The sequence below is a fragment of the Ranitomeya variabilis genome, chromosome 1 (assembly GCF_051348905.1).
Source record: "Ranitomeya variabilis isolate aRanVar5 chromosome 1, aRanVar5.hap1, whole genome shotgun sequence".
Lineage (NCBI taxonomy): Eukaryota > Metazoa > Chordata > Amphibia > Anura > Dendrobatidae > Ranitomeya > Ranitomeya variabilis.
This window is the reverse complement of record NC_135232.1, coordinates 780,916,767-780,938,517: the sequence shown is the minus strand read 5'-3', so window position 1 is coordinate 780,938,517 and position 21,751 is coordinate 780,916,767. Positions and strand designations below refer to the sequence as shown.

At 42.7% G+C, this 21,751-nt stretch overlaps 1 protein-coding gene across 1 annotated transcript in view; it reads right to left on the bottom strand.

Moving 5' to 3' along the window:
* Positions 1-21,751, bottom strand: part of ELP1 (elongator acetyltransferase complex subunit 1) — a 162,852-nt gene that overhangs the window by 50,176 nt on the left and 90,925 nt on the right. The window contains exons 17-25 of the mRNA XM_077272515.1: positions 20,606-20,659; positions 19,841-19,946; positions 19,564-19,679; positions 16,248-16,321; positions 10,421-10,499; positions 10,258-10,337; positions 9,539-9,676; positions 6,818-6,903; positions 180-325 (exon numbers count right to left, since the gene is read on the bottom strand). Of these exons, the coding sequence (XP_077128630.1) occupies positions 180-325; positions 6,818-6,903; positions 9,539-9,676; positions 10,258-10,337; positions 10,421-10,499; positions 16,248-16,321; positions 19,564-19,679; positions 19,841-19,946; positions 20,606-20,659 (879 nt within the window). The remainder of the gene's footprint in view (positions 1-179; positions 326-6,817; positions 6,904-9,538; positions 9,677-10,257; positions 10,338-10,420; positions 10,500-16,247; positions 16,322-19,563; positions 19,680-19,840; positions 19,947-20,605; positions 20,660-21,751) is intronic.

The window sequence follows — 21,751 nt, the reverse complement described above, 5'->3', positions numbered from 1 at the left end:
ATGCCATAAACATGTCATACACCTATTTACCGTACATTACAATTTGTGTTCTCCCCAGGTGGAAATGGATTCTACATCAACTTAAATGTGTACATTCCTCCAAAACAAAGTTTTAATGCATTTATAACCTGCAACATTTTCTTTAACCATCAAAATACAGAATAAAAAAGTAATTTCACCTTCTGTGACTTTTCTGCAACCATAATGACCAAATCAAAGTCATATGTGCCAAGGGAATGATCGTACAGCTCATTGACATCCACAAGGAACAGCAAGTACTTCAAGGCTTCCTCTGCACTCACTGCATCTGCAGATGAGGGACTCTCTGTAAAAGGAATAAGGTGGTACCATGAGGTGGAACGAATAAGAATAGTAATAGAAAGAGGTATTCTAATAATATATCCCCTGACATAGGTATCATTAAAATAAACTTCATTCAAGAACTGCTCCCACCCTCCTGAACAAGGAAAAAAAGGGAAAAAAGGGGATTTTAAAAGAATAGTAAATGCGGTATAAGGAACAATTTGCATTAACTGTAGATTGTTTTGAATAGTGATCATAGGGATTCTAAAAAAAATTACAAAAGGTACTCCTTGCTATGAAAATTAACTTAAATCATGAAAGAAAATATTTCCAACTGAATTCAGGCCTGTCACAAAATGACCTGCGTACATTTCAGTGATCTTTGCTCAGGAAAAAGTGTTAACAAGGACAAGACAGCAGATATAATTCAATCAGCATGACGAAGTGACAAGAGTAGACTTGTTTGTTTTAAAATGGGAGCAGTGATTACATTGTCTTCTGTTAACCTTGGTTGCCTCCAAGGAAATATATGTGTGTTACATGCACACGTCTTCTAAGCTCCACCCTACTCGCTGCATGTTCCGCCCTGCTCCACCCAGGACTTGACCATCACTTTGAGCTGCCTTGTGGAACACTTCCAGCATCGAATCTCCACCTGGCTTTAGGGAGGTGCAGCCACACTCTTCAGGAATTTGTATCCACTCTGTCCTGCAGAGATCTGCTTCCCTGGCCTATCAACTGCCAGCAGGTGATATATCAGGCAACTCCACCCTCGACTCCTTTCCTGAACTTAGATTCCTAGTAGCTTGTCTCTAGTTCCTGTTTGTGCATGTTCATTCAGTCTCTTCTGTGTGGCTCATTTACCTTTATTCCAGACCTATCTTCCACCGTCTGCTGCGTACACTGAACCTGTGCTGCCTGCCATGACATCGGACCGGTTTCTCTAACCCTCTGGCTAGCTGCTGCAGACCAGAGGACTGCAGGAATGGTACCTGGTGACTATCGGCGGCCAAGCCTATACTCACCATCAGAGCCATAGTCACTTAGTCACGCCCCTCCATAGTAAACCCGGCTGGTGGTATAGTGGTTTCACATCCACCAGGTTTACAACATGCAATCATAATTGCTTTGTATCAAAAAACTACTTTACAGGCAATGACTGTGCTGCTTGTAAGCTTGCCCCTAATTCACCATTTATCAGATCAAGAACTTTAAAACTTTGACACACTGTGGAGCTCAGAAAAGAACAGTCCCAATGTCCTCCCTCTCATGTACTGGCTCTGCATTGAAATATTAAAATGAATCACTGCAAAGTGCCCTGGATGAAGCTGCACCTCCTATACATAGAACAACTCGTCCCAAACTGCGATAACCCTGGCACACGCTGCAAACACGTTTCCTACAGCGGTGCTCCAGACATCTGTGGAGAAAATCCAATCTGCCTGAAGATTTCATTCATTACAAATTTAAGCTTAAAACATACAACTCTGCCCTTCACCTCTCCAAACAAACCTATTTCAACACTCTCATCACCTCACTATCTAATAATCCTCAACGTCTCTGACACTTTTCATTCCCTACTCAATCCAAGAGTGCAGGCCCCAACCACAGCTCTCCGCCCTGACGATCTGGCCAATTATTTCAATGAAAACATTGACCATATCTGACACGAAATTTTCTCCTAGTCCCATCATACCATGAACTGTCCTCCCTCCCCCACCACATCTAGCTCATTCTGTGTCTTTGAACAAGTCACAGAAGAAGAAGTGATCAGGCTCCTTGCATCTTCTCACCCTACTACTTGCACCAGTGACCCTATTGCCTGACATCTCCCCCAGTCCCCTTTCCCGTGCTGTCACCACTCACCTAACAAAAATATTAAATCTCTCTCTCTTCTGGTATCTTTCCCTCCTCATTTAAACATGCCATCATACATCCATTACTTAAAAAAAAAATCCCTCCACCAAAACTGTGCTGCTAACTATAGACGTGTCTCTAATCTTCCCTTCATCTCGGAACTCCTGGAACGCTTGGGTCCACTCCCACCTAATCCGCTATCTCTCAGATAACTCTTCTCGACCATCTACAATCCGGTTTCCGCTCATTACGCTCTACCGAAACTGCCCTCACTAAAGTCTCTAATGATCTACTAACAGCTAAATCATCATCAGCTGCTCCTCCATCAGCCTCAAGGACACAGTTCTCTCCAGGTTCTCCTTCTACCTCTCTGACCACTCCTTCACAGTATCTTTTGCTCGCTCCTCCTCCTCTGGTCTTCCCCTTACAGTTGGAGTTCCTCAAGGATCAGTCCTAGGCCCCCTCTCCTTCTCCTTGTATACTGCCCCTATTGGACAAACAATCAGTAGATTTAGTTTCCAGTACTATCTCTATGCTGATGACACTCAAATATACACCTCTTCTCCTGACATCACGCCTGCATTATTACAAAATACCAGTGATCGTCTTACCGCTGTCTCTAACATCATGTCCTCCATCTATCTGAAACTGAACCTGTCAAAAACTGAACTCTGTGTTTCCTCCCTGCACTAACCTACCTATGCCTGACATTGCCATTTGTGTGTGGTTCTACCATTACTCCGCAGCAACATACCCGCTGTCTTGGGGTCATACTTGATTCAGAGCTTCCATTCACCCCCCACATCCGATTACTGGCTCGCTCTTGTTATTTACACTTTAAAAACATTTTTAGAATTCGACCTTTTCTTACTTTCGACTCTGCAAAAACTCTTATTCATTCTCTTCTGGACTATTGTAACTCTCTACTAATCGGTCTCCCTCTTACCAACTTTCCAATATCCAATCTGTCTTGAATGCTGCAGCCAGGATCATATTCCTCACCAACTGCTACACAGATGCCTCTACCCTGTGCCAGTCATTGCAATGGTTACCCATCCACTACAGAGTTCAATATAAACTTAACATTCTGACCCACAAAGCGCTCCATGGTTCAGCACCACCCAACACATCTCCTACCTCATCTCAGTCAACCACCCTACCCATGCTCCCCATTCTGCTAATGACCTAAGGTTAACATCCTCAATAATCAGAACCTCCCACTCCCATCTCCAAAACTTCTCGTGTACCGTGTCAATTCTTTGGAATGCACTACCCAGGATAATTTGATTAATCCCCAATACCCACACTTTTAAGCGTGCCCTAAAAACGCATTTCTTCAGGCTGGCCTACTGCCTAAACACATTTATCAAACTATCCCTGTGTTGCCCATCCAAAATTTCCTTCATAACCAGGTTCCTCGTATCATGTTCTCACATGCTTTATGCATTTAATAGCCCCTGTGTCTGTACTTTTACACATTCTGGTTGGTAACCGGTTCATGCAGCATTACATTAACACCCGATTTCTCATATTATGGCTGGTCAGAACAATGAAAGCAAATGTTACCATCCACCTTTTGTGTCTCCCCTATTTCCTCATTGATTGTAAGCTTGCGAGCAGGGCCCTCATTCCTCTTGGTATCTGTTGATTTATGTGATTATTGTTATGCTGTAATGTCTTATTGTCTGTACAAGTCCCCTCTAAAATGTAAAGTGCTGTGGAATATGTTGGTGCTATAGAAATAAAATTATTATTAAATTTCTCCCTGTCCGCAGCATCCATCTTTTTGGTGGTTTCTAGCAGCACATGCACTTTTTTTTTTTTTTTTTACAACATTTATAGCATGCATGAAAATTTCAGACTACCTACATGGCAGTTGTCCCTTCCAGCAAGTGTCCTTTTATTACGGCTTCCACTTCCAACAGTTGCCATTTTAGGGTACGTTCACACGTCTCGTTTCTTAACTCACGTTTTTGCAGCAAAAACGCATTTTACAGTCCCAGTAAAGTGAATCAAATTGCTGAAATCTCATGCACATGTTGCTTACTTTTTTCTTGCATATTTGAAGTGGTTTCAAATCTGCAGCATGTCAATATGGTCAGCTGCCTTTTTCACCCATTCTAATGAATGGGGGAAAAAACACATACATGATATGTATGCAAAAAATGCTGTAAAACAAGCGTTTTTTTAGGCAGCATTTTTCCTGCCATGAGGCACATTTTTGATGCAGAGATGTCTGCAGCAATTACTTAACCCCGAACATGACAGCTTCATGTATTTCTATGCGGCTGTCATGCACGGGTCGGGAGAGCTACAGCCAGTTTTTACAGTAGTGGTCCGATCTCGGATGTCTGAGTGCGCCCTATGTGTCATTGACAATGCCTATTGTGCTAATTTGACAATTGTGGTACCTTTTATATCTATTTAAACTCTGCAGATTTATGTTAAGGTCATGCCTAGTCTTTATCTGAAGAAGAGGGGTGATCATAAACCTCATTTAAGTGCTCGTGGCTTGCTTACTTATCAGTTTTATCTCATTATGACTACCCTATTTTCAAGAGAATCAGCTTTTATTGCCAGAAAATGCTCTAGCGGGAATAAATACATACAGTGGGTACGGAAAGCATTCAGACCCCTTTATATTTTTCACTCTTTGTATCATTGCAGCCATTTGGTAAATTCAAAAGAGGTCTTTTTTTTTTCTAATTAATGTACGCTTTACACCCCATATTGACTGAAAAAAAACAAACATTTTTGCAAATTTATTAAAAAAGAAAAACTGAAATACCACATGGTCATAAGTATTCAGCCCCTTTGCACAGTATTGAGTAGAAGCACCCTTTTGAGCTAGTACAGCCATGAGTCGTCTTGGGAATGATGCAACACGATTTTCACACCTGGATTTGGGGATCCTCTGCCATTCTTTCTTGCAGATCCTCTCCAGTTCAGTCAGGTTGGATGGTGAACGTTGATAGACAGCCATTTTCAGGTTTCTCCAGAGATGCCCAATTGGGTTTAGGTCAGGGCTATGGCTGGGCCAGTCAAGAATGGTCACAGAGTGGTTCTCAAGCCACTCCTTTGTTATTTTAGCTGTGTGCTAAGGGACATTGTCTTGTTGGAAGGTGAACCTTCGGCCAAGTCTGAGGTCTAGAGCACTCTGGAAGAGGTTTTCATCCAGGATATCTCTGTACTTGGCCGCATTCATGTTTCCTTCAATGTCATCTGGTCCCTGCAGCTGAAAACCACCCCCATAGCATGATGCTGCCACCACCATGTTTCACTGTTGGGATTATATTGGGCAGGTGACGAGCAGTGCCTGGTTTTCTGCACAGATACTGCTTAGAATTATCACCAAAAAGGTCTATCATCGTCTCATCAGACCAGAGAATCTTATTTCTCATAGTCTGGGAGTCCTTCATGTGTTTTTTAGCAAACTCTATGCTGGCTTTCATATGTCTTGCACTGAGGAGAGGCTTCCATCGGGCCACTCTGCCATAAAGGCCCAACTGGTGGAGGGCTGCAGTGATAGTTGTGGATCTTTCTCCCATCTCCCTACTGCATCTCTGGAGCTCAGCCACAATGATCTTGGGGTTCTTCTTTAGCTCTCTCACCAAGGCTCTTCTCCCATGATTGCTCAGTTTGGCTGGACGGCCAGGTCTTGGAAGACTTCCATTTAAGGATTATGGAGGCCACTGTGCTCTTAGGAACCTTGAGTACTACACAAATTCTGTTGTAACCTTGGGCCAGATCTGTGCCTTGCTACAATTCTGTCTCTGAGCTCCTTGGCCAGTTCCTTTGACCTCATGATTCTCATTTGGTCTGACATGCACTGTGAGGTCTTATATAGACATGTGTGTGCCTTTCCAAATCAAGTCCTATCAGTTTAATTAAACACAGCTGGCCTCCAATGAAGGAGTAAAACCATCTCAAGGAGGATCACAAGGAAATGGACAGCATGTGACTTACCGTAAATATGAGTGTCTGAGCAAAGGGTCTAAATATTTAAGACCATGTGATATTTCAGTATTTCTTTTTTAATTAATTTGCAAAAATGTCTACATTTCTGTTTTTTTCCAGTCAAGATGGGGTGCAGAGTGCACAATAGTGTGAAAAAAATGAACTTTTTTGAATTTACCAAATGGCTGCAATGAAACAAAGAGTGAAAAATTTAAAGGGGTCTGAATACTTTCCGTACCCATTGTATAGTATTACTACATTCTGACTATCCAAATGAATGCCCAGAGGTCCTTGCCAACTGAGGTTCTCTGATGTGTTTCAAAGTCCCAAGATGAAACTAATAGGGTATGCAAGGGATTGTTGCAAGGAGATCTGCTAAAAACCAAGTGAAAAGTTTTCAGCAGTTTAAAATAAAGTAACTTTCTCATTATACTTAAGATTTACCGTAATTTATTAAGAAACAAAAATACACAAACCTCCATTTTCAAACTTTTTGTCTAAAATATTAATCAAAAAAACGAATTGACAAATTTGCTTAAGTATAATTCAAGAAGGCATTTTTTTTTATGTTGGACAACCGCTTAACAGTTGTTTACAGTGCAGAGTAAATTTAATGTTTCCTCCTTGTATATTCTGCAATCGAACATATCTTCTTACTGCTATTAGAACAGTTCTGAGGATTACAGCGGACAAATCTTACCTCTGAGCTCATGGACTTTCTGAAGAGCAGTTTCCAGCTCCGGGGTTGACTTCCTTACATAAGATGTGAGTATTGATAAACAGTATCTAAGCAAAAAAAAAAGTTAATAAGCAAGAGATACAGTATGTAAACTTGATAAATAAATACCAAAAAGGTCACTGAGCAGTAGAATATTGACAAAGGTGCAAATGGGTATTGTCAAATCCCCAAATAAAAAAGTCAACTCTCAATACACTGCGTAGATACATTGAACTCAGCTCGATGTTAAAGGGAATCTGTCAGCAGGTTTTTGCCACTTAATCGAAAGCAGCATAATATGTGACAAGACAGCCTGATTCCAGTGATATGTCACTTAATAGGGTGTGTGCTGTAGTTTCATTACAGTGTTTTATCAGCAGCAGATTAAAGGGAACCTGTCACCCCCAAAATCGAAGATGAGCTAAGGCCACTGTCATCAGGGGCTTATCTACAGCATTCTGTAATGCTGTAGATAAGCCCCTGATGTATCCTGAAAGATGAGAAAGAGAGATTAAATTCGACTCATCCAGGGGCGGTCCAACTGCGGTCCGGTCCGGGGTTTCCCCATCTTCTTACGATGATGTCCTCTTCTTGTCTTCACGCTACGGCCCCGGCGCAGGCGTACTTTGTCTGCCCTGTTGAGGGTAGAGCAAAGTACTGCAGTGCGCAGGCGCCGGGAAAGGTCAGAGAGACCCGACGCCTGCGCACTGCAGTACTTTGCTCTGCCCTCAACAGGGCAGACAAAGTACGCCTGCGCCGGAGCCACAGCGTGAAGACAAGAAGAGGACGTCATCCTATGAAGATAGGAGGCCCCGGACCGCGACGCCCATCGGATCGGACCGCCCACCCAGGTGAGTATAATCTAACCTCATTTTCTCATCTTCCAGGATACATCGGGGGCTTATCTACAGCATTACAGAATGCTGTAGATAAGCCCCTGATGACGGTGGCCTTAGCTCATCTTCGATTTTGGGGGCGACAGGTTCCCTTTAACATCACAGGACTACAGCTCACGTGACCAGCAGTCAGGCTAATCTGTGTAACCCCACCACAGAATTGCAGCTTGGTCGCAATGCAGTGTGCACAGGAAGCTGCCAGTCAGGGGTGTGGGTAGGGTTGTACACAGAGCAGAAGACTTGGTTCTGATACATCTACAGAAGAACAAACAGGTATTCTATGAAAACTACACCAAAAATCCCAGTAAGTGATACATTGCTGGGAATCAGGATTTCTTGACCTACATTTTGCCGATCTCTGATTATACACCAAAAACCCGCTAACAGATTCTCCTTAAAGGGAACCTATCACCCCGTTTTTTTCGGTATGAGATAAAAATACTGTTAAATAGGGCCTGAGCTGTGCATTACAATAGTGTAGTTTGTGGACCCCGATTCCCCACCTATGCTGCCGAAATACGTTACCAAAGTAGTCATTTTCGCCTGTCAATCAGGCTGGTCAGGTCGGATGGGCGTGGCTTCTTCCCCCAGATATTGCGTAGTTTTCCGTTGGTGGCGTAGTGGTGTGCGCATGTCCAACGTCCCCAATCCTGCACGGGGGAGTGAAAATAGCAGCGATGTCCGTTATTCCATTGGTGGTCGGTGGGCGCGGCCATCTTCCTTTGGCCGCGCATGCGCAGAAGCGGCGCTCTGCTGGCCGCGGCTTCAGGAAAATGGCCGCCGCGATCTCCATCTGCGCACGCGCGGCATCCCGCGGCCATTTTCCTGAAGCCGCGGCCAGCAGAGCGCCGCTTCTGCGCACGCGTGGCCAAAGGAAGATGGCCGCGCCCACCGACCACCAATGGAATAACGGACATCGCTGCTATTTTCACCCCCCCGTGCAGGATTGGGGACGTTGGACATGCGCACACCACTACGCCACCAACGGAAAACTACGCAATATCTGGGGGAAGAAGCCACGCCCATCCGACCTGACCAGCCTGATTGACAGGCGAAAATGACTACTTTGGTAACGTATTTCGGCAGCATAGGTGGGGAATCGGGGTCCACAAACTACACTATTGTAATGCACAGCTCAGGCCCTATTTAACAGTATTTTTATCTCATACCGAAAAAAACGGGGTGATAGGTTCCCTTTAAACTATGTCAATTTGGAAATAGTGGTGTCCATCTCCCAATATCCAGATCACAAACACCAGCCAGCAAACTTCACGAGTACTGAAGTGGTGCTCTCCCCAGATCTACCTAAGTGTAGAGAGCCATAAAAACCACAATAGTGAAGCGCCGCTAATAAAGGCGGGCAGTTAGCCCCAAAGCATATATTGATCTCTCAGAAGCCAAATAAAATCACTCCAAAACAGACTGTGCAGCGAACCCTCTTGGAAAGCAATGCTGATTGCCTGCCTATATTAGCAGTGCTTCCCTCATTGTGGGTTCTCTGGCTCTCTTCACATTGATACATGCGAGGACCACAGAGCGTCAATACCGTTGGAAGTTCAGGATTGCTGGCCGCTCTTTGTGACATTGATACGGGTAAAAGCGGCATTTCCAAACTGGCAGTGGGTATCATTGAGCTAGGTTCCACTCAATGTACAGTGTATTTAAAGATGACTTAATTAGCAAGAGTTGAGCAGAGAGCATTACTGGCCGATATATGCAAATGTGAAAGGAGCCTAAATTCTACAATGTTTTGCAGATCTACAAAGACATTCAGTGACAAAATAAAATTCTTAGCAATTGTACATACTTCTGAGGATTTAGTTTTTCCATGGCTGCTCGCATTACGTCACAGATTATATCAACCTTCTTGGCGCCAGGTGTCTGGGTGGAAGGAGCTGGAGAAGCCAAATGAGAGGGATACATTGTAGCAGTTACATCTTCCTCCCTGAAAACACAGACACGCCATTAGAAATCAGGGATCAAAGCTCGAGAATCTGAACAACTATTATTAATAATTATTATTAAAGCGCCATTTATTTACAATTCACACTGTGCGGATGTAACTGCGGTCACAATTTTTAACTATGTAACGTATGATTGAAGACTTATCGGAGGCTGCTGCCAAATACTGCAGAGCATCTCTTTTTCAATATAATAGGTGGCTCAGTGGTTAGAACTGCAGCCTTGCAGCGATGGGGTCTTGGGATCAAATCCCACCAAGGACAACATCTGCAAGGAGTTTGTATGTTTTCCCGTGTTTGCATGGGTTTCCTCACGGATTCCAAAGATGTACAGATAGGCAATGTAGATTGTGAGCCTCAGTGAGGACAGTGATGATAATGTCTATACAGCGCTGTGGAATTAATGGCGCTATATAAGTGAGCATAATAACCTGCAGTACCAGTCAGCGGTCGTTACACTCAGAACTGAGCTGCATATTGGGGTTCCCAGGATTCAGACCTTCACTGATCAATATCATATGCATCATACAAACAATAGTCCTTTTCTATAGCTTCATGTACTTACCTGATTTCAGTAAGAAACAGATTGATATAATTTACAGAATCAATCTGCTTTACAAATAAATCCACATTGTCCAAGAACACCTACAACACAGAAGAAGGGATACATATTTAGTATTCCTACAGGTATCACAGATAATAAAAGACAGGACATAAAAAAGACATACCTTTGGACTGTGATCATAAATTAAGTTCAAGTTAATTCGAAGTTTCCGCATACATTCAAAGGCGTCTCTGAACAGACGACTGAAAAAAAAAAAAAGACATATTTCATAGTGGGAATTTCATACTGCGGATGTAAAGGAGCATTACAGCCATAGATATTTATAGAGGATTCACCCCATAAACATCTGAAAACTACAAAACAAAAAAAAAAAAAAAAAAAGAATACACAATAATTGGCAATGAATGTTGCCAATTCAGTAACACATTAGAATGTTTTGGACTATCCGCATGATGCGGAAAACAAAGCTCTTTTTAGCCGAATTCTAGGGAACGCTGAAGTGTAAGGCTACGTTCACATTTGCGGTCAGCGCCGCAGCGTCGGGCGCCGCAGCGTCGCCGCATGCGTCATGCGCCCCTATATTTAACATGGGGGCGCATGGACATGCGTTGTGCTGCGTTTTGCGCCGCATGGCCGCAAGCGTTGGACGCAAGAAACGCATCAAGTTGCATTTTTTTTGCGTCCAACTTTCGGCCAAAAAGGACGCATGCGGCGCAAAACGCAAATGTGAACGTAGCCTAAGAGGATAAAATGGACTCTCTGGCATTTTTAACCCGATAAAAATGTGAGCACCCTTTTATTAAAGGGTTTCAATTGGATCTTTTCTCACAATTAATCTGACTTTTTTTTTTTTTTAACCATTTTACACATTTTTTTGTATATATTTGGGAATTATTGGGTTTGTAGCGTACTAATATCAGCCACGGCTGTGTCTGGTCTGGCTAGTCTAGAAGTCTGACATATCACAGTTGATACAACAGCACTGCTGTCGTCTATATGTGAGTGCTTTACAAAAGTACTACAAAATGGTGCAAGAATTAAACTGTATATGCAGTAGCTCTCACTAGATGATCGATAGAAGTAGTTGTGCCGTGATCTTATTTGTAAAATATATATATATATATATATATGTGTGTATGTATGTATGTATGTATGTATGTATGTATGTATGTATGTATGTATGTATGTATGTATGTATATATATATATATATATATATATATATATATATATATATATATATATGATACACACACACCGTACATATTTTTGAAATTTTTAAAGTGTACTCCTAATAAAAATATTGAATATGCTTTATTATAAGGATGGTGCCCTATAATATAGCCTTTGTTCTTTGTATGGCTGAGCATGTGCTGTAATTCTTTATTCTCTTGTCAGAATCACTGTGCTCATCTGTCCGTCCCATCCATCTCCCTTCAACAGCAGTAAAAACAGTACACTGCCGGACACAGAAAAAAGAGCAAAAACCGTGTATGGGCCCTCTGCTGTCCAATTTCTCATCATAGTGCCCAATGTCACCCCTTATCTTTTGGGCCCCTTTGCGGCAGCACCGGTTTCACCAATAATATGTCCCCCCATGCTATACTATATACAGAGTCGGCTGGCACAGAGAAATCTAATTTTAATGCTTTGTGCAGCTACCATTATATAAGACAGATGGCGCAGGAAATGCAGGAATTCGGTGCCAACAGTTACACGTGGCAATAAAATTAAATTACCTCCAACATGCAGTTTCACCGATCAATAAATTTGAGGTTAAATTCACCAATGCAACATATCTGCTTCCGAACTGAAGTCTTTCTAAGAGCTGGCTCACTCACCCATACAAGTCTATGAGTGCGTGGAAAACATCAGACTGCACTCAGATGACATCTGATTGCAGTCCAATTTTCAGAGCACTCACAGAATGGAGAAATCTTGTTATCCATCTTCTCATCTGTGCTCTGATTCTCTCATCTGAGATAACTGCTCAAACTCTGATCCAAGTTTCATCAGAGTGCCAGCTTAGTGTGATCCAGAGTGCCAGCTTAGTGTGATCCAGAGTGCCAGCTTAGTGTGATCCAGAGTGTCATTAGCATAATCTATCGGATTCTCTCGCGTGAGAGAATCAACACTCATGTGACCTCGGCCAGCCTTACAGAAGTTGTGCATTACTTGGACGCTTGGGCCAGAGAAAATAAAAAAAGCTTGTCCTCACCTCCCGTGCTGGTGCTGCCCACGGTGTCGATACTCGCTGTCTGCGGAATTCCCGTGCTGTTGTTGAGACACGTGACCCCGGCGCCCAATCAGCACTGGCGTCACTGTCCCCGCCTACTGTCGAATTGAACATGAAGAGGAAGTGAGAGAGCAGCTGCAGTCAGGATTTCCTCCTCATGTTCGATTTGTTCTAAGGCGGGGACAGGGACGCCAGTGCTAATTGGGCGCCAGGGTCACATGTCACAACGAACGCATGATGGCCCCAGGACTGCGAGTGCTGACACCGCTGGAAAAAGAGGCACGGGAGAGTATAGTTTTGTTTTTTTAAATCTCGACCAAACATTTATGTCAAGAAGGGGTTGTCCAAGTATTGGAGAACCCCAGGGCTGGCGTCAGCACCCGAGCGAGTGGGTCCCCCCAGCTTACTCAGGGCCCTGGCTCTTGCAATACTTACCTATTACCGTTCCACCGTTGTGGCGTCTACTGACTGACGTTTCAAGTCAGAGGGTGTGATGAGAGCAGGCCGACGCTGAGGAGTCCAGAGCAGAGCAGCGACCAGTGAGGATAGGGGAGTATGAGGACCATCACATGGGGCCCACTATATAGAGAGCATCATATGGGGCCCATTATACACTGGAGCATCATACATGAGGCCCATTATATAAGTGGCATAATATTGGGCCCATTATACACCGGAGCCTCATATATGGTGTCCATTATATATGAAGCATTATATGAAGCCCATTATATATGGAGCATTATATGGGACCCATCATATACAGGAACATCATATGGGGCCCATTATATATGGAGCATCTTATTGGGCCCATTATATATGGAGCATTATATGGGACCCATTCTGTATGGAGCATTATATGGGGCCCATCATATACTGGAGTAATATATGGGGCCCATCATATACTGTGTGAAACAATATATGGGGCTCAATAATACTGTATGAAGCATTATATGGGGTTGATTATACTGTTTGGAGCACTATGTGGTGCTCATTATATTGTATGGAGAAATACATGGGGCTCATTTTTCTTTATGGAGCATTATATGGGGCACATTATACTGTATGTATAAATATATGGGGCTCATTATACTGTATGGATCAATATATGGAGCTTATTATATACTGTATGGAGCAATATATGGGGCTTATTATACTGTATGGAGCATTATATGGAGTCCATTCTGTATGGAGCAATATATGGGGCTCATTATTCTGTATGGAGCATTATGTAGTGTTCATAATACTGTATGGACAGGGCCGGCTGCAGGTTTTCGTGGGCCCACAAAAACATGACAACCCCTTTAAGCAAAGGCGTCAGCTTGCCTTCACTTTATTGATCTCTGAAACTGCTAGATGTCTGCCTTCTATATTGTGAAAGGACTTCTTTCCTTGGACGGTGTTGCTCTATTTCGCATTTTCTTTAAACAATTAATAAATATGACACACAGCATGCCCCATTTGGTCTTCTTTACTCAAAAGCTAACTAGACACCAAATCTGCAGAAGCACAAATATTGCAGCCAATAATCTGAAGTTTTCTGTATAGGTCACTCGAGAATCAACCTACTAAGCCATGTTTTTATTCCAATCCATAAGTGGGTTTCCCACCGTGTGTAAAGTTTAACACAACTTTTTGCTTGGCTATAAGGACTGTGTTTCAAAGAAAATAATATGTAAGAGAAGCCTAAATGCTGTGTTGGCCCTGTGCTATGACCGATCCACTAAGAGCCTGAGGTACCAGGGTTCAGACTCATGTTTTGTCACCAACATAAGGGACAGAACTTTTGAACTCAGAAGGACAGTGTAAAACAACCTAACAGCTTAGCTGAGCTTCTATAAAGCAATGTAACAGTATGTGACCGTAGTCCATAATTTTTCAACTTTAAGAAAAACAGGTCCCCAAGTAGTATTAGACTCGTCAAATAACAAAGAGCAAACACTCGCCCTCCCCAGATTCTGTGTCGGAACTGCACCAACACCAAGTCACAATATTAATGCACTGCAGGATGCCGCAGACCCCCACGAAAAAGACTGGTGCAGCACAGGTGTAAAATACTGACAAAACTACTCACACACCTACTATTCATGGAGGGCGTTGTTCCGTAGTATCATAGATGGGTTAGAAGAAAGAAAAAAAAAAAGCCCTATAAAATGTTTTTCACTTTATATATAAAATAAACATTTATTATGTCCATATAGAGACTATAAACATAAGGATGAATGACCTCGGGGAGATCAAAACATCCAACACCGCGGAGACACCATCACGTGTTTCTCAACGCAGTGATCCAGAACACTGCCCCCATCCCTTATGGGAAATATGCAAATGCATGTAGAAAAGCCGCGGAGACACCATCACGTGTTTCTCAACGCAAGCAATGAATAGCCAGGTCTTTCACCGGGAAGGAACAACCACGGGAAGGGCAGCATCCAAGAAAGGAAAACCACCTATGCCAAAACATGGTATCCATCCACAGACAGCTGTTTCGGGGTGTTTGCCCCTCATCAGTGTGGAGTAGGAAACTGGCTATTAGGAGCAGCGCCTAGTGAAAAGACTATAAACATAGACATATACCAAAACATGGTATCCATCCACAGACAGCTGCTCCCAATAGCCAGTTTCCTACTCCACACTGATGAGTGTGCAAATGTGCCCGCAGGATGTCTTTTTTTCCCATAGACTTGTATTGCCGACGGATCGCGACGTATGGCCATATGTCGCGTCCGTTGTGCACTGGATGCGTCGTGTTTTGGCAGACCGTCGTCACGAAAAAACGTTCAAGGGAACGTTTTTTCGTATGTCAGGTCCTGCATTTCTTACTGCGCATGCGCGGCCGGAACTCCGCCCCCTCCTTCCCGGGACTTTACAATGGGCAGCGGATGCGCTGAAAAACTGCATCCGCTGCCCACGTTGTGCCGAATTTTCACAACGTGAAGTGTAAAAGAAGCCTTACTCTTATATGTTACAGAGTACAGAACAGAGGAAATGCACATGTATATCCATGGCTCGCACCTCCTGTTGGTCACAGTCCCAACGAGTTTCCCCTTGACCAGTTTTGGAGGCTCATCAGGAGAAAAATATAGAAGGCCCTTTGGGGTGTATTGAACAGAAAAAAAGGGTGCCTGTTACCTCGTTCCGTACCAGATGATCACCTGGTCCCAGCTAGTATTATAAATGAACACAAAGAAGGCTGGTATAGAGTGCTAATCACACAGATAAGGAACCTGCACAGTGTCTGGCTTACAGCTTATTAGTGGCAACCTTACTAATAGATGAAGCGGGCCGCCCGGTACTATATAAAAGTACACCCCGCAAGGAAAGACACCCAATTCTCCCAGCCAACACTAAAGGGCCTGGCTGAAGCCTGCAAAAGATGAAAAACGTGCAACTAAAAAAATAAAAAGTAAAAAATATACGAGGTATTAGTCGATATTTTGGCCAAAATATGCAAGCTCGCAACCCAACGTCAAGGGTCCACAGTGTCTTGTGGGTCACAAGGGTCACAATGAGTGAGACTGGTTCCCTCTACATGCCTTATCCAAACCACCCACTCCATGAAAGTTGTTTCAACCTGAGTTTACACTATCAAGATACATCAAAAGTAACAGGCAAAAAAAAAAAAGTATCAAACAATTTGAGCACTAGTCCATTGTAGATGTGTTCTCAAAAGCATATAAAGTAAAAGGAGGCAGATGTTACACAACACTAGAATAGTTTAGGTTAAATATGACCTATAATGCTTTAAAATCACTCACCTGTCTAGCCACTTGCGGATCTGGGCCAAAACAAGAGCCCTGTGATGAATAGTTTCTAAGTTACCCCGTGGCATCTGTAAATTAAAAATTAATAAAAAAAAAAAATAAGTTAAAAAAACCCACAAAAAACACACTTTAAACATTTACATATTTCAAATAAAAAAAATAATAATGTTAAAAGGGCTGTCTACTACTTGGACACTGTCTCCCTCCTTGGGACGTAGCTGACATCTGGAGAAGTCAGAGCTGCAGCGGCTTTTCATTTCTCCTAAGGAGAGGGGTCAGTAAGCAGCTGCTGATCGTCATGCGAGACCCAGTGCTGACACCGCTAGCACAGTGTTCACACCGGAGGCGAGTATTCGCTGTTTTCACTTTACTTAGAGGAAACAGTGCTTATGAAGGGGTTTACAAGTAGTAGACAACCCTTTAACATATAGTTTTCTAACCATTAAAAATCTCGTTCTTGGCAAACAGGTACAAGTACCAGTGGTGGGACCTACTACTACTACTAGATAGATACATTTAAGGCATATCATGTGGATTTGCTTTAAATGTTTGATTTGGGAATAACCCTTTATGAGCTGATTCTTCCTTTGATCAGTCTGTTATTCACTGGATGTTTTATTACTAGGATATTGATTACCTATCTGTAGGATCAGTCAATTATATAAAATCGGTGGGGGTCCGACACCCAGCAGCCCCACAGATCAGCTGTTATCAGCTGTCACACGGCTTAGTGGCCGCTTACTGGTACTGCAGATCAGATGCAATTTAAGTGAATAGGACCTGAGGTGCTGTACCCAGCCAATACACAGTCTGACTGTCAGAGCTGTTAGCAGCTGATTGGTGAGGGTGCTGGCTGTCAGATCCCCACTGATCTGTTGCTGATGACCTAATCTTATGATCATCAATATCTTTGTAGTGGAAAAGCCTTTTAAAGTCTTATCTTCTTTTCATCAGGAGCAAAGTGAAGTCCAAAGCTTCCTGCTTTGTAGAGGGCAGTGAACTCCAGAATATTGACAGTTCGGGTCAGCAGCATAATTGGGCCACTGGCCCGAATGGAGTACTCTCCCAAACAGCAAGCAGAGGCAGCTTTGCCTTTACACCATAGTAGAAGCTCAGGGGGCCAGAGGCTGGCTATCTTCATAGTGGCATGAGCACCTACAAGTGGAGTGAAATCTTTACCTAGGTAACTGGTCACTCTGAGACTGCAGATGAGCTGCACACTGTAGAACTAAAAATCCCTCCATTAACCCCTTCATGACGGAGCCCTTTTTCGCTTTTCACTCCCCTCCTTCCCAGAGCCATAACTTTATTTTCCGTCAATATGGCCATGTGGGGGCTTATTTTTTGCGGGACGAGTTGTACTTTTGAACGACACCATTAGTTTTACCATGTCTTGTACTAGAAAACGGGAAAAAAATTCCAAGTGTGGTGAAATTGCAAAATAAGTGCAATCCCGCACTTGTTTTTTGTTTGGCTTTTTTGCTAGGTTCAACTAAATGCAAAAACTGACCTGCCATTATGATTCCCCAGGTCATTATGAGTTCATAGACACTAAACATGTCTAGGTTATTTTTTATCTAAGTGGTGAAAAAAAATTCCAAACTTTGCTAAAAAAAAATGTAAAAAACTGCGCCATTTTTCGATACCCGTAGCGTTTCCATTTTTTTTTTTTCGGGATCTTGGGTTGGGTGAGGGCTTATTTTTTGCGTGCCGAGCTGACGTTTTTAATGATACCATTTTAGTGCAGATACGTTCTTTTGATCGCCCGTGTTTGCATTTTAATGCAATGTCGCAGAGACCAAAAAAACGTAATTCTGGAGTTTTGAATTTTTTTCTTGCTACACCTTCTAGCGATCAGGTTAATCCATTTTATTGATAGATCGGGCGATTCAGAACGCGGTGATACCAAATATGTGCAGGTTTGATTTTTTTTTTTTTTATTGTTTTATATAATTGTTTCAGATCGCTCCTATGTAGCTGAATTCCTGCATTGCTATGAGCGCTGACCACAGGGTGGTGCTCACAGCAAGCCGGCATCAACAACCATAGAGGTCTCAAGGAGACCTCTGGTTGTCATGCCGACACATGCCGATGGCCGGAAGCGCTAGTAAAAAGGCCGCTGTCAGCGTTTGACAGCGGCATTTAACTAGTTAATAGCGGCGGTGGAACGCGATTCCACTCGCCGCTATTGCACACACGTCAGCTGTACAAAACAGCTGACATGTCCTGGCTTTGAGACACGACATGCGCCGTACTAGTACGGCGCATGTCGTGAAGGGGTTAAGAGGTAAATTGCAAAGTTGATTGTTTTTACAAGAACTATGCAATGTCAACCATTTAAGAACTTGAGACAACCCATTCAAGGACAGTTCTTTGTGGTAATGTGTTCCAAATGATAACACAAGTATTGCGGTTCTGGGTGAAAATTTTTCCACAGTGGTGACATCACGGTCATTGGACAAGTTATTAGTGATTATTGCAAGAATACAGAAAATATTACTATTGAGAACGAGGTAAAGGTGGTGTCATTTACCGTAATTTTCAGATTATAAGATGCAAATTTTGGGGAAAAATGGGGGTGCGTCTTATAATGCGGACATACCTTACCGGATGCGGTGAAGAAGGGTCCCATTATCGCTGTTGGAGGAGGCAAGAGTGGAGCGTTGCTTCAGGCGGCAGGCTGAGATGTTGTTGGTGCTGCGGGGGCTCTGCTGACATTTTGTGAATGCCCAGAGCCCCCGCACTTACATGGTTTACTATGCGGTGGACTCTGGGAAAATGGCCGACGGGGGCGGCGAATGCGCACATGAAGATCTTGGCACCAAGATCTCAGGAGATGAAATCTCAGCGCTGAAATCTCATCTCCCGAGACCTTGGTACCGAGATCTCCATCTGTGCATGTGCCGCCCCCGTCAGCCATTTTCCCGGAGTCCACCGCATAGTAAACCATTTAAGTGTGGCTTTCACAAAATGTCGGCAGAGGCCCTATACCACCGAACACCAGCGCACATCCAAACACCCCCTCATCCCAGCCTGCGGTCAGCAGCAACGCTCCACTCTTGCCTCCTCCAGCGGCATCCTTGGGACCCCGCTTCACCGCAGCCACCACCCCCGGTAAGCAATAAGATGCATGGATTATAAGAAGCACCACCATTTTATGAAAAAAAAAAAAATTATCCATTTTTCTCGTCAAAATTTGGGGTGCGTCTTATAATTCAGTGCATCATATAATCCACAAAATACAGTATGTCACTGTTCTGGTTATTGTTCTCCAGAGAAATGTCCGCAGCTTAATGAAACACTGGCTGACCTGTACGATGACTTTGGTATCCTGCGGAACCACAGTAACAATGCGAGATCCTCGCTCCACTTTACGAACAGTCTCATCGTTGGCGCTTGATGTGCCATTTAGGAGTGATTCTAGTGCTACAATGAGTAATTGGAGAATTGAGACAGTCAAATTTGTGGATTATTTCGGAATATTGCCCAAAATCAAAAGGATCAATTCAACATACTGTATACGACCCGATTAGCACGGCAAACTCACTAATAAGATAAGGAAGCTCATGTTATGTACGGTTATTTACCTTTCACGGATTGCTCTCTCAGTGATACACATCTGCAGGTATGAGAGTGGGTAGTTAACAGCAGAAAGTCCTCATATATAGCAAAAGATGTGATATTTGTAGCCACCTGGCACATAAGCACATTACAATGTATAAATGTACAACGTTAACAATTAGATCAATAAGCAGAAACAGGTTTTTGCCACCTAATCAGAGCAGCATAATGTAGAGAAAGAGACCTGGTCTCTGAAGATGTGTCACTTACTGGGCTGCTTATTGCAGTCTTTCATCAGAAAGATTATCACTAGAGGACTACTAAACCTGCTGCCAGGTAGTCCTCTATATTTATGGGCTCTGTGTAACCTCACCCACACCACTGATTGGAAACTCTGCATACAGTGGTTTGCAAAAGTATTCACCCCCTGGGCTTTTTACCTCCTCAAAAGGAGGCTCTACAAAGTACTGACTTTTCAATTCAAGTGTTCAATTAATTTGTCCTATTTGTTGTTTGCTTCACAAAAAGAAATCAAAATGTTCACAGTTGTAGGCATAGTCTTTACAGGAACTGATACCAACCCTCAAAGTTAAATTAAAAGGTTGTGAAATAGCAAAACATAAAAAAATTCCACTGCCACAAGCCATGCAGAAAGCTGTTAATCAGCAACCCAGTAAGTAATAGCTGGAATCAGGGTCTCTGCCCCACATCATGCTGCTCTCAGATAGGGTAGCAAAAGCCTGCTGACAGATTCCCTTTAAAGTTATAAAGCTAAAATGAAAAACACTTACCACCAAATTATTGATGAATAAACGGGATCTATCGGTAATGCCCAAAACAACTTCCTGCAATGAAAAATGTTGAACTTGGTGGATAATTTTCTTTTTTTAACCTATGTAACTATGTCATTATGTGATATCAAATGATGTTTTATTAAAAGTATTCAAAAACCAGCTAACAGTCGCCTGGGTTAAATAGAACGAGAAGAGGCACAATCTACCAACAACCAACTGAAATGGAAGTTACTTAAAGAGATGCTAACAATAAAATTGCAATAACTAAAAGAGATTCTTTCACATAAACTCGCATTCATACAGTTACCATGAACATACATACATTATATATATATATCTTCAAATTGGTAAAAGTGCCTTTAAATATTAGATCTGTGGGATCAAGCTTTCAGCAACATTCCTGATTAAAGGGTCAATGAAGTCTCTAAGCACAGCGTCTCCTTGTTTCCAACGTTCCATGCACCAATAGATTGTGTATTTAGTACAAGCTAGTAATACAGCTTGTGGCAGTGCCTTTGTTCTTTCTCGCTTATACCATGAGAAGACATTTCAACATTACAGTTATATGAAAAAGTTTGGGCACCTCTATTAATCTTAAGCTTAATGTTTTATAAAAATTGTTTTTTTTGCAACAGCTATTTCAGTTTCATATATCTAATAACTGTTGGACACGGTAAGGTTTCTGCCTTGAAATGAGGTTTATTGTACTAACAGAAAATGTGCAATCTGCATTCAAACAAAATTTGACAGGTGCATAAGTATGGGCACCTCACCAGAAAAGTGACATTAATATTTAGTAGATCCTCCTTTTGGAAAAATAACAGCCTCTAGTCGCTTCCTGTAGCTTTTAATGAGTTCCTGGATCCTGGATGAAGGTATTTTTGACCATTCCTCTTTACAAAACAATTCCAGTTCAGTTAAGTTTGATGGTCGCCGAGCATGGACAGCCCTCTTCAAATGATCCCACAGATGTTCAATGATATTCAGGTCTGGGGACTGGGATGGCCATTCCAGAACAGTGTAATTGTTCCTCTGCATGAATGCCTGAGTAGATTTGGAGCGGTGTTTTGGATCATTGTCTTGCTGAAAGATCTATCCCCTGCGTAACTTCAACTTTGTCACTGATTCATGAACATTATTGTC